The following is a 12,739-nucleotide window of genomic DNA, read 5'->3' on the forward strand; positions in this document are numbered from 1 at the left end:
TCTCTTTCCCCTTAATCTCATCTCTCAATTTGGACCAACGTGTGCAGTCGCAGTCGCTCATCACGTCGTTGTCGCTGTAGTCGCCCATCACAGTCCTCGCATTCCCTCGTCGTTGATGTCGCAGTGTTCGTCTTGTTGCGTTGATAGAGTCCATCGACGTCGTGCATATAATATATATATATATATATATATATATATATTTATTTATTTATTTATTTTTAGTGTGTATATCTAGAGGAGATATATATATATATATATATATATATATATATATATATATATATATATATATAAAAGTGAAGCGGGATGGGAAACGGGACAAACATGTATTCTTCACCTATGTTTCCTTTTAGGTTCTACGGGGCTTGTTTCCGCTGAAAAATGGACATCCCTAAGTTAAAAGATATCTATCATGATAAAAAATATTGGAGGTTGGGAATCTCATTCCTACAACTAAAAAAGAAAAAAGGAAAAGAAAAAAAAGTTTGGATATGATTCAATTAAAAGTTGAACACATGAAAAGGGATTTAATTTGTTAAAAAGCGGATTATTAAATAAAAAATAAAATAAAATTTTGACGCATGGGATCCAATTTTCAAACCAGCGTCGGGAGGAGAAAGCTTTTAGCGGAATTTCTCCATTGTTACCCTTCCCGCCATTAGAGCCCACTCCAAGTTCAGCCAAATCTTTTACATTACAGCGATATTCTTCATTGATTCCCGCCATTAAAGCACGCTCCGGCTCCACTGGTCTAACGACGCCGAAATGGCATCCTCCTCTTCCCTTTCATCCAAAACTAGAACCCTAATCGACATCTTCCAGCCAGCGGCTTCCAAACGCCTGAAAACTTCACACACCCTCAAAACCCTTGCTACAACCACGGACGAGAAATGTGATTCTGAGCTCACATTGACTTCCTCTTCCTCAGCCATGACTCCCCTTCAGAAATCCCGCGCGGAAACCAACAAATGGATGGCCAGATCGAAGCGCAGTCTCAAAATTTGCTCGGAAAGGGTCTCCAAATGGGGAAATGGATGCGTGAAATTGGAGGAGCTTTTGGTGGATGAGACATGGTTGGAAGCCCTTCCCGGAGAGTTTCAGAAACCCTATGCTCTTAGTCTTTGTAAATTTGTAGAAACTGAGATTTGCGGCAGTGGCGCCCCTGTATATCCTCCTCCTAGCTTGATCTTTAATGCTTTGAATTCCACTCCTTTCGATAGGGTGAAAGTTGTTATTCTTGGTCAAGATCCTTATCATGGGCCTGGTCAAGCTATGGGTCTTTCCTTTTCGGTTCCTGAGGGAGTTAAAATTCCACCTAGTCTTCTCAACATATTCAAGGAACTGCGGCAAGATCTTGGTTGTTCCATCCCATCCCATGGAAATCTTGAGAAATGGGCTGTTCAGGTGCTATTTTTTTTATATCTTTTTATTCTGTTCTATAGTTATTATTCATTATGAACTACTCTGAAACAAGAACTGTTACTTTATCAGAGTTTGGCAGGAGATGTAACTTACCTCTAATATGTTATTATTGGTCTTGTGAATATTTTGATGCTACAGAAACGCTACCTACCATTGCCTTCTTACGTTTGCTCTTATTCATTTGGTCATTACTTTCTTGATCTAGAACAGTCTTAAAAACTTATGTTGAAGGATTTTTTCATGATGATTTTAATTAACGAAAATAGGCTCCATTCCTGACTACACTCGATCCTTTTTATGCAGACTCTAGTTGTTTGATTTGGTTTAATTCTAAGGCATATAGGTCTTGCTTTTTTATTCTTAGATGAGCTATGTAAATATAGGTTTGCTAGAGATCGATTAGTGAATTCTGGTGACTTGCTAAGGGGATGAGGAAAGATTTTCACAAATCTAATGCCTTTTCTAAATTGACTTTCTGGAGAACAACAATAACCTGTGCCGGTTTCAAGATTTTTTAGAACTTTTTAGTTCTTGAATAGTGAAAGGTCGAAATTTGGGTTGTTTCATGGTACAAGGTCGCTCCTCTAAATTGAGAGATTGGATCATATTTATTTATCTGTTCTCTTGTTCTGCATAGAAAAGTGCATGATTAGTTATTGTGTTCTGAAAAAATTATTTTGTTAGAATGTGACTGAAGTTCAATTTGGTATCTTTTTCACTATTATGCTCTCTGAAATGATTAATTTACATTGTAGGGGGTCTTGTTGCTTAATGCTGTTCTCACAGGTAATAATCTTCTTTTCACCTAAAGTTCCATACCTTCTTTTATCACCCTACTTTTATCGTTTAAATCAGTAATGTGAAGGTGAAGGCAATAATCACAATGCTTTGTTTTGCTATTATGTTATATCGTTCAAGTTCCATATAGATTAATAATAGAACCTGTGGCCATGGTTAGTTAATTTAATAGAAGGAATGATGGATGCCCAACAATATCACATTTAACTGTTTCTTCAGCATACCAGTGGTATTAGTATATGTATCTAACTTGATAGGAGTTCTTTCTTTTTCCATTTTTAGGTAAAGATGAAGAAGCTACATGCTTTCTCCATTTTTTTTAGATATTGATAAATATTTTGGTTTTACCTGTTCAGTTAGAAAGCATCAAGCCAACTCTCATGCTAAGAAAGGATGGGAACAATTCACTGATGCTGTCATCAAGACAATATCACAAAAGAAGGAAGGAGTTGTTTTTCTTCTTTGGGGGAACTCTGCTCAAGCAAAAATGAGGTACTTCTATATTATGATATTAGTGCTTTTTCAGGGAGTGCACCATTCTGGAAAAAACAAAAATAATAATAGAATCATGGTGAATATATAATCAATGACCTTAAGATGAAAAGTTTTGCATCAACTATGTATTTTTAGACATTATTCGGAATCTGGCATGACAAATCTTACATGGGAAAAAGTTGATATATCTTAGGCTGGGGAAAGTTGATTATGATGTGTTTGAAACTTTTCTGGACTGTCTGTCCTCGCTTTTCTTGATCTTCTCCTCGCATCCGTTTCTTTATTGGTGAAAGCTCCCCTCATTAGCCGTAGTCTTCTCTTGGGCACCTTTGATATCACTGTGGCAAATTGATTCTCAAATTTCCTTCCTAAGCACTAAAACGTTTTAGCCACTTTTTATTTTATTTTATACTATTATTATTATTATTTATTTTTTTTTGTGTACCTATCTTCCAATGAAGCTCACAAGGACTTGGTTGAAACGTGTAGCTTTGAATTTCTTTTACCTCTCTAATTTGGTTACTATCCTCATGAATTTGGATTACTTCCCATGACCATCACTCTCTTCCACAGCCTAGAGTTCTGTTTTCATCTCCTCCTTTTTCTTCAATCTCATTGCTGCAAACTCACTAATTATTCCTTCCAAATTGTTTTGTACTTTCAGCAAAATTTTCTTAAGACTCCAAATCCGTTGCCAAGGTTGAAGTGCTTTAATTTTGGTATTTGAAATTAATAAAAACTGTTTTTAATATAAGAAAATTAAATTACATGATCCAGGCACTTTGAGAGACCCGGACTCTCTCAAAAACCATTCTACCAAATCTGTAGAATAATATGCTACTTCACTTAGAATTTGATCTATTCACAGTTTAATTGATGAGAGAAAGCATCACATCCTCAAAGCAGCGCATCCTTCTGGTTTGTCTGCTAACAGAGGCTTCTTCGGCTGCAGGTTAGTTCCATCCAATTTTTGAAACCTTTCTTATATTTTATTCAAGTGTTAGGAAGAGAACAAAGGGATTTGCTTTAACCTTTGTACTTTATCAGTTCCCTTCTATATACTTCTCACAGTAACAACATTTTACTGCCAGTATGCGACTACAGATTTTGTGCACATACATATCATTTTGTTTCTACCTTCTCTCTCTCTCTCTCTGTGACATCAGAATTCTAAAGTTGGACCACTTTTTTTTTGCCTGATTTTGTCTTATGGTCATAGTTGGGGTGAGTTTGGTGTGAACTTTGAAATAGTGAAAAGTATTTTTAGCCAATGAAAAACAATTTTCAATTTTTTTCGTGTTTGGTTAACTAGTCAAATGATTATGAAATCCACTTGAAAAGTACTTTTGAAAGACATTTAATTTTGTGCTTCTTTCACAAGTGTTTCTAAAAAATGCACTTAAAGTATCATTCCCAAGAATCATCCTAGACCCCGTCGTATCTTCTTCCTGAAGTTTTGTGGTCTGTTTTTCAAACATTGACAATATGCAATGTTTGCGAAGGTATAAACTACAATTGTCAGTAATAAAATGTTCTAGTAATTGACTAATATGAAGGAATGTAGATGGATATTGTTTCTTTCTTCTTTTCCTGCAGATGAGGAAGACATAGAATGGGTTGGCTGATCGAAATTGCTACTATGGTTTTTTGACAGGCATTTTTCTCAAACAAACTCACTTCTCAAAGAATTGGGTACTGACCCCATAGACTGGCAACTTTGATCAGAAGCATCTGCTAGAACCATTGCAGTTCATTTTGTGAATAGACTCCCAAGTCCCGAGTCATTCTAGGATCTGCCAGACCAACGAGTTTCGTTGAACTTTCACTTGTTGATTCGTTGTTAAAATGTAGAGATGCCATCCTTTACCATTTTTGTATTTGATATTGATCCCAAAGCAGCATAACCCTTCTTTTTGGTGCTAACAGGGTAAAGTTAGAAGGAAGTTGGTCTACAATATGGTGACCTGACCACTTCTTAGACATGAATTATTAAACCTCTACCTCTAGAGCATATGTTTAATGTCTTGGCTTATGTTGACACTTAATTTATCAATTTGATGATCTTGTAGAGTGGAAAGCTCCTCTATTTCTCCTCTATGATCTTTTTACTTATCATCTTTTCGTCTAACTATAATAATGTAAAATTGATTGTACTTGGACTGGTTCCGTTTATTTAGTAGAAATCGTAATGGGAATTAAATCAAGTAGAAAAAAAATGTTATTCCTTTGATGTTGTTTATAAGAAATTTTATAGAATCGAAATCTTAATTCATTTGATGTTTACTAAAGCTGTCTCAAATCAGATCGAAATCATATATATAACACTTATTAGTATAGAATCGAAATCATATGTATCACACTTATTACTTCTTTTTAGCTAATTACAAATACATAATTGTGTTAATTTTTTTTATAATTATAATAATAATAAATTTTAATTTATTTTATTATTATAGATAGAAAATATTTTTTATTATAACAATTTATTTAATATTAATAATTAAAATAAAATTACATCAACTTAAATATTTTTTTCTTAGAATCACAATTATTTAATATAAAATATTATTAAATTTTATTATGCTAGTATTTAATAATAATGTTTTTCTAGTACAAGTGGGGTCGGGGTAATAATAATGAACTCTATTTTAAAAAATTCTATTGGTATTAATTAATAATAATAAAATTAAATTTAAAAATTAAATATAAATTTATAATATTTTTTAATAAAATCACATCAACTCATGAAAATGGTATAAATTTTTATTATAAGAAAAATATTAGTATTATAAATGAGAAAGAAATAATAAAAGTAAAACAATTAAATAAAAAGGTGAGAGAGAAAGAGTAAAAGTTGTAAAGTAATTATAATAAATATATAGGACTTACGAAATAAAGAACGAGATTGATGAGATTGTAGGATAGAAATGAGATTACAACTCTTTTGGGACACCATCGAAAATGAAAGAATTGATTCTCGTTCCTTAATTTCTTGTGAGGGTGAATTACTTTGTTTTTCCAACTTATAGCCATGTTATATTTTTGTCAGTATTTCAACAGCTAACAAAATGATTATTTTAAAGCAATTTTGTAGGTTAAAAGATTAAAATAAAATTAATAATTTTTTATTTACATTTCACTACCAAATATAACTTCTATTTTTACAATTCACAGTCATATCATATTTTTGTCTTCATTGATTGTTATCAAACAATTTTAAAAATTAACGATTAAAATAAAACTTTTGAAACGATGAGAACGTAATTAGAACCTACCTTGAGTAGCACTACATATAATTTAATATCTTATTTAAAAAGAAAAAGAATTACTGTAGTTCAGTAATATCAAGCAAGCCTAAAAAGTTTTACTCAAAAAAAAAAATTGTTTTAGTTTTTCAAATTTTACTCCAAATTTAAAAACGTAAAAAAAAAATTGTAGATAACACAACAAAGAAATACAAAAATAAAAGTAGTATTTATAAACTAAAATTTCAAAAACAGAAAAAAAAAATTGTTATCCCACGACGCTCAAAAGTAAATAAACTACATGAATTAAACAACTAAATCAAACACATTAAAGACGGGAAAAAGATATAATACACAGCCTAATCCTTAGCATTAATGAGGAAATTCTTAAATCCACGAGATCACAGATTTTACGAAACTTCAGCACAATTTTTTACATCAAGAAAACCATGTTTGTCTTTGGATATGAACTATGGAGTACCTGTTTTTGTGATGAAGATGTGTGAACAAACAAAACCATCGGATTTTTTTTTCCTCATAACTTGGAGTCGCAGTTTTGCTCTCTTATACCCAAGGGAACCCACGCTTGCCCAAGGGCCTGAATCCGAGAGACATCGAGGGTTTTTAATATTAATCTCACTGGAAGGTTCAAACTTGAGACCTCAACCAGTATGACCAAGAAATCCCAAGTCCTCACCAACCGAACAGCCCTTAGAGGCCAAAACCATCGGATTTTATCAAGGTTCATACAAAGGCTCTGGCTGAACCTTTCTTCTAATCCTGTATCAAAAGTTGAAGGATGGAGGTCAGATAATGCTATTTCTGAGGGGAATACAAATACAGACAATACTCCTTTCATTTTAATGATTGAATTGCAAATCAATTTCAGTGCCACCAGAATCAGTTTGCATGCATCTATTTTGGACAGAATATCTCCAATCAACACAAGAATCAAGTTTTTATACACAAGGCACTTCAACAGCCCAAAAGAGAAGCTAGAAGTTCTAAACTTGACCTCGAATTTCCTCATCCTGGTTCAACTATTATGGCCAATTCCCTCAAATGCAATGGAGTCGGCCACTGCTCTCAACTTAACAACACAAAACTCCATAAAGAAAAAATCATTACCTTATTCCTAGTACAGTTTACAAACATTGATACAAAAGGGGACTTGAGAGATATTTCGAGCAACACATCGTAACTTATGCTAACCTCAGCATATTGTGAATGAGACTTTAGCCATTAGCGCCTTTGAATGGGAGGGAGGGAGCCAAACAAGGCAACTACGGATTAAAATTTCCAAATACCTTTCCATTACTAAGGCACTACTTAGCCTTTCAAAGAATAAAGGCCTGGGAAACACTCGACATAAACACTTCCAGATCTAGAAAACTAACCATGAATTCAATGGTAATGTGGGACTAATGACTATAGGACTATAGGCCTTAGGACTATAGGCCTTTCTTGGGTAATAGCGATTAGTGAACCAGGTCCAACCACAACCATTCCTACAAGGGATAAAATACACAGCCCCATGATTGACTCCTTTGCTATTCAAAGAGATATCTCCCCTCTTTCACAACTATAGCTTTTCTTCTCTATTGTTTAGCTGGAATAGCTTGATGTAATCTCCTTTTATGGGCCCATTTTTGTAATTTCATACATAAGTGAAATTGTTTCTTGCTCTTAAAAATAAGAGATATCCCTTTTGATTAAATTACAATTTTAGTCCTTTCACTATGCCACTTTAACTCAATAAAAATAACACAACGGCTCAAAAAGCTTAGAGTTTCAAAATTTGCAGAAGTATTAATATCAAAACTAGCTCAGCTTACAGCAACGAGGGAAAGAAAAAAAGGAAAAAAAAAATATTCATCAATGGAAAATAAGCTAATTTCTTAAGAAAATGGGAAAATAGTTCAAATTTATCATGTACTCACCAGTTATCTTGAGCCCAAACACAACCATCTGTATCAACCACGTGCAAGCTATAGGCATGTCTTGATTTTGGAGACTGGTTTTCAAAGCTATAGTCCAAACATATGAAAGAAATTTGACAACTATCAGCTTGATGATAAAATTGTTCATAATCTATGTAAAATAATAACTACAGCTGTTAAAGAATCTAGCTTATACTCCTCAGCTTGGTTTGAAATTAAACACAAAATCTAAGACATTGTTAGAACTATAAAAATATGCATCTCTTTTTTACAGGAGTCTGTGTCGCTAGAATTAACTAGGGAAGAAAAGTTGTATCCTCGTGAGATGGTGCCACTTTAAAAAATGAAAAATTGATAATGGTACAAATTTAAAGATAAACTCAAACCGTCGACATTTATAAACTAGCGATACAGTTTTTACACTCCTTCCACATACCTTTGATGAATAAGGTCTCCATGAATGACAACTAGAGATCCAGCTTTCACTTCAATAGGCACGAAATCTTTCTGTTCGTAAGCAGGGGAAGGCTGATCAAAGTACACCCCATTTTCACCCCTAAGAAACCTTCTAACAAGTCCATCTAGAAACAAAAAGTTTAACCGAAAATAAAATTACATCAGACATCAGGAAAGACGTTTCTGCTATCTATGAAAGCGGCTTGCCAGGGGGATACTTTTATGTGATCCAGGAATAGCCCAAAGACAGCCATTTGTTGTTTTTGCATCTTCAAGTGCCAACCATAGCCCTGTGCAGGTGGTTGGTTCTGTGTAAAGAAATGAGTTATCCTGGTGAGGCACTACTTCACCTCCAATACCTGGTTGCTGTCAGTGAGCATATGTTATTGTATGCATGACTTCACGGAAATGTTCATATTTGAATAAAACTCACTAGTATTGATAAAAATATATTAAACTGTGATGAATGGGAGAACCTTAAATATGTACATAGACTGAATGGCTATTGGCCTCTTGTACCCCAAGGACAACAATAAACCTGAAACATTCTCAGAGTAGGAGAAGCTTTTGAAAACTGGGTCAATCTCATGTAATGCTGCAAAAAGGCAGGGTTAAATTAGAAAATAGGAAAGCCATAAAGACCTAGAGAAAACTAAGAAGTTACATTGCATGCCATGACCAAATTTGTCTTTCTTTTCTCTTTTATTTTTTTATTTTTTATTTTTATTTTTTAAATGAGAAACCATCCAAACTTTCATTGAGATAAGTAAAAGAACAAGAACAAAATGCACAGGTAGGATAAAAGGAAGCACGCTACAAAAGAGGGTCACAAAAGAGAGCCAATGGAAAATGAAAAGCAAAAAGAACATAATCAAAAGAAAAATTATAGTACAAGGAGAACTTTTAAGCATTATAAAAAAATGATAGTCACAAAATTCTTTGGTCATAAACACCTAAACCGAGGCATTAAAGTGAGCAAAGGCCCACCTCTCCACCCAATAATCCTCTCACTGCTTAAAAATTCTCCTATTTCTTTCAAGTCAAATGCTCAATGAATATCCAAGAAAAGAGAAAGAAAGAAAATAGCCACCCAAAATGAGATAAATAGAGAGGAGAAAGATGAGATCAAAGAGGCACATAGCTGGGATCAATGTTTTATAAGGCCAAAAATGGGTTTGAGGCTTACCTTTGACGCAAGGCAAGGCATAAGCCTCAACCAAAATTTTTTTTTTTTTGGAAGAAGAAAAACTTTTATCTATTATTTATCACTTTCTTAAATAAAATAATTAAATCAAAATTATCTTTAATTTGTGTTCAATGTTTTTTTTTCCAAGTCTTGGTGGTAAAAGTAGTAAGGGACTACAGTACTATAATTCAAATATAATAGCTTTAATTATATAAGTGAATGTTATATTTTTGAAAAATAGATGGTGAATTGATATTCTTTTTTGTTCATTCACGAAGCATAAAGGCTTGGAGCCTCAATGCACACTAATGAAACATATGCCTCTTAAGATCCAAAGGAGTAAAACTTAAAAAGGCTAAACATTTCAGCAACTCCCCAAGCATAAGCTTCAAAAGCCTTCTGGGACAAAAATGACCTACCAAAAAGCACACCTGAAGATTCAAGGTTCCAATTAACGAGTATCTCTAAACCCAAGAAAGCCAGGATGAAGTTGAAATCAATGCAAAAGAGATAGAAAAGAGTAAAAGACACATCAAAAGTTTCACTGTCACACAATGGTCTCCTAAAACAGAAGGTTACAATTTACAGACTACAAACCATGACCAACTTTATTAATTGAGAGTTCCTTCGCTTGTTTTAAGTTTCCATCCTCTCGAAACGCTTTTTCTGCAAAAGAGAAAAAAAGAAGGAAAAAAAAAAGGCAATTGTCGTGAACCATGCTAATGATAACTTCTCAAAAGCAAAAAAAAGAGCACAACCTACAGGACAATTCAAATGATGAAATTGCAGAATCGGGAACATAAAAACTTCATCCAACAGATGGACACCCGATTCCCTTAAAGAAGAAAAGGTTAGCTGGAACCAAATTTGAAGTATAGTTATTAGCATGTAACTGTTAGTTCCAACATTATATTACAAGCATTAACTAATTTAAGTAACAAAAGACAAGTAGCATACGCTCGTGAATACCAAATCTTGTCCACGTTTCTTTTCAATAGAATCTCAACTATCTTGAGTTCTCACTGAAGGAGCTCCATCCATCATAAATAATGGCCAAATTACACCGCTAAATATATCAGAGGGATTTCGTGTCTAACCTCTAACCCATGTTTCTTTCAATAAGTTCCACACAGGCTTGCACATGAATGGATATACAAGTTGTAAATTAGCTACATAAAACGTCTCTTCCATTTGCTCAGAATTCTGAACAAATAATTTTCAAAAGATACCCAAAAACTCTAAATCTTGTTCCCCTTTTCAGTGTTCTTCAACACGAGCAAAAAGTCCATATAAAAACATTAAATTACAAACCTAGAAAGATTTAAAAATGAACAGTATACAAAAGGTAAAAGTGTGGATACCCTCAAAAAAGAAGGAAACATTCTCGGCGCTTTCGAAGAAGTAATCGTCAGTCACCTGCCGCTGTAGAGTCATACAAACGCGAGAAAATATATCTATGTATATCAATATGAACCGAGCATAATGTTAACAATTGGAAGTAGGTTCCGGGAGCTATTAATCAAAAACCTGATTTACAGTAGAGAAAACAGAGGAAGTGGAGCAGTCAAACCCATCAAGCAACTGTTCCATTCTCTTCCTCATGGCATCAATTTCATCAGAACTCGCGAATGATTCAATCACAAGATAACCTGAGAACAGAACGAGAAGAATTCCGTTGATCAATTTGTGGAAGAAAATGGAAAATCGTGCGTGTTCCAACTTGCAACTGCGATTTTAATTTGGAAAACAGTGGTCGGGGGGATGGAGCGGTGCAACCTACCCTGAGATTCAAAGAACCGAAGCTGATCCGAATTGAGAGTACCAACAATTACCATGGCGATCTCACTCCAACGATTTCTAATGCGTTCTTCTCAAAATCTGAACACTTTTTTGGGACGATTGTATGAGCGCCCTCTTCCGAGTCAAATGAACAAGTCCATTCAAACGCCGACCTCCACCTAAATATTCGTATTTTTTTCTTTTTTCCTTTTTTAAGATTTTTAATCCTAAGTAGTCGTCGACCGTGGTTTGATCACATCCCAACCAATCACTTTACTATTTACATTGACTTTCAATCACTCGACTAAACTAGTTAGTTGAAAATGCACTTTCGATTTAGTTACTTTAATTTAATATGCAGCAATTTAATTATCAATTCTAAAACTGGTAACGATTTAATTCTTAAATGTGAAAAATATTGTCAAGTTATCGATCTTTAATTTATAACGATCAATATTTTTGGTTTGAAAACATATTTGTGAGACTAGATAATTGTGAAATTGAATCACTAAATCGTTACAAATTTTGAACTATATGAATTAAATTGATACATATTAAGTTGAGAGCCTAAGTCCTCGTTTATCTACCTGCAATCATAATGAGAATAAATTGGAATGAAAATCAATTAGAATGAGAATGTTATTTATTTGATGTTGTTTACCATAAATTTTCTAGAATCGTAATCAAAATTCTTTTGATGTTGTTTACTAAAATTGTCTGAAATCAGAAATCTGAATCAGACAATTACTAGTATATCTCTTTCTTCTTTTTAATTTCTCCTTTTTAACTAATTACAAATACATTTGTGCTAATCTTTTTAATTACATAAATTTTAATTTAATTTATTACTATATTATTGATAGTAAATTTTTTTATTATAAAGTTTTTTTAATATTAATAAATAATGAATAATTAAAATAAAACTATATCAAATAATATATATAAATTTATAATATTATATAATAAAATCACATCAACTCATAAAAATTGAAGTATAAATGAAGAAGAAATTACAAAAGTATAAAAAAGTTAATTAAAAATTGTATGGATCTAACTAATAGATGAGAGAAAAATGGTAAAAATTGTAAAGTAATTATAATAAATATATGGGACCAACGGAATAAAGAATGAGAATGAGATTGATGGAGTTGTAGGAATATAATAGGATTACAACTTTTAAGGAATGAGATTACAAAGTTTGAGTTAGGTTCCACCATTTGATTTCATTCATACAATTTGATAAACATCAAAGGAAATGAAAATTTTCATTACGATTCCTTCATTACAATTATGGGTAATTAAACAAGGCTTAAGTGATTACAAATTTAAGCTATATATTAAAATTAATAGACTAAGGACCCATTTGATAATTATTTTATTTTTGGTTTTTAGTTTTTAAAAAACATGGTTGTTTGATA

The 12,739-nt window shown here is 32.9% G+C and overlaps 2 protein-coding genes across 4 annotated transcripts; one reads left to right on the forward strand and one right to left on the reverse strand.

The window, feature by feature from the left end:
- The first annotated feature begins 568 nt into the window (after positions 1-568).
- UNG (uracil dna glycosylase) lies at positions 569-4,812 on the forward strand. 2 transcript variants are annotated; one of them, XM_088128355.1, is made up of 5 exons: positions 569-1,404; positions 2,178-2,208; positions 2,577-2,712; positions 3,584-3,667; positions 4,312-4,436. In XM_088128355.1, the coding sequence occupies exons 1-5, from the start codon at positions 766-768 to the stop codon at positions 4,313-4,315; spliced, it is 894 nt and encodes a 297-aa protein (XP_087984481.1). In that variant the 5' UTR covers positions 569-765; the 3' UTR covers positions 4,316-4,436. The 2 variants fall into 2 exon arrangements, with proteins under 2 accessions (XP_087984481.1, XP_022155192.1); XM_022299500.2 differs by having other exon boundaries at positions 572-1,404; positions 4,370-4,812.
- Positions 4,813-6,308: 1,496 nt separating this feature from the next.
- On the reverse strand, positions 6,309-11,510 carry LOC111022332 (phytanoyl-CoA dioxygenase). Of its 2 annotated transcripts, none has more exons than XM_022299501.2 (9): positions 11,323-11,510; positions 11,070-11,191; positions 10,904-10,964; positions 10,140-10,208; positions 8,833-8,951; positions 8,575-8,722; positions 8,337-8,481; positions 7,901-7,987; positions 6,309-6,740 (listed from the first exon to the last, which is right to left on the reverse strand). In XM_022299501.2, exons 1-9 carry the CDS (start codon positions 11,375-11,377, stop codon positions 6,698-6,700), a joined length of 849 nt encoding a protein of 282 aa, XP_022155193.1. In that variant the 5' UTR covers positions 11,378-11,510; the 3' UTR covers positions 6,309-6,697. The 2 variants fall into 2 exon arrangements, with proteins under 2 accessions (XP_022155193.1, XP_087974194.1); XM_088118068.1 differs by lacking the exon at positions 11,323-11,510 and adding an exon at positions 10,301-10,397.
- Positions 11,511-12,739: the final 1,229 nt, after the last annotated feature.

Source organism: Momordica charantia (assembly GCF_013281855.1).
Source record: "Momordica charantia cultivar OHB3-1 chromosome 9 unlocalized genomic scaffold, Mcharantia_2.0 BLBB01000009.1, whole genome shotgun sequence".
NCBI lineage: Eukaryota > Viridiplantae > Streptophyta > Magnoliopsida > Cucurbitales > Cucurbitaceae > Momordica > Momordica charantia.

Excerpts from the sequence above, each read along its gene's own strand:
- UNG (XM_022299500.2), top strand. The coding sequence starts at position 766 with ATGGCATCCTCCTCTTCCCTTTCATCCAAAACTAGAACCCTAATCGAC. Across the intron at positions 1,405-2,177 it reads TTGAGAAATGGGCTGTTCAG|GGGGTCTTGTTGCTTAATGC; the intron begins GTGCTATTTTTT and ends TTTACATTGTAG. Across the intron at positions 2,713-3,583 it reads TCTGCTCAAGCAAAAATGAG|TTTAATTGATGAGAGAAAGC; the intron begins GTACTTCTATAT and ends ATCTATTCACAG.
- LOC111022332 (XM_022299501.2), bottom strand. The coding sequence starts at position 11,377 with ATGGTAATTGTTGGTACTCTCAATTCGGATCAGCTTCGGTTCTTTGAA. Across the intron at positions 10,209-10,903 it reads TGTTTCCTTCTTTTTTGAGG|AAAAAGCGTTTCGAGAGGAT; the intron begins GTATCCACACTT and ends TCTCTTTTGCAG. Across the intron at positions 8,482-8,574 it reads TATTCCTGGATCACATAAAA|ATGGACTTGTTAGAAGGTTT; the intron begins GTATCCCCCTGG and ends TTTTGTTTCTAG.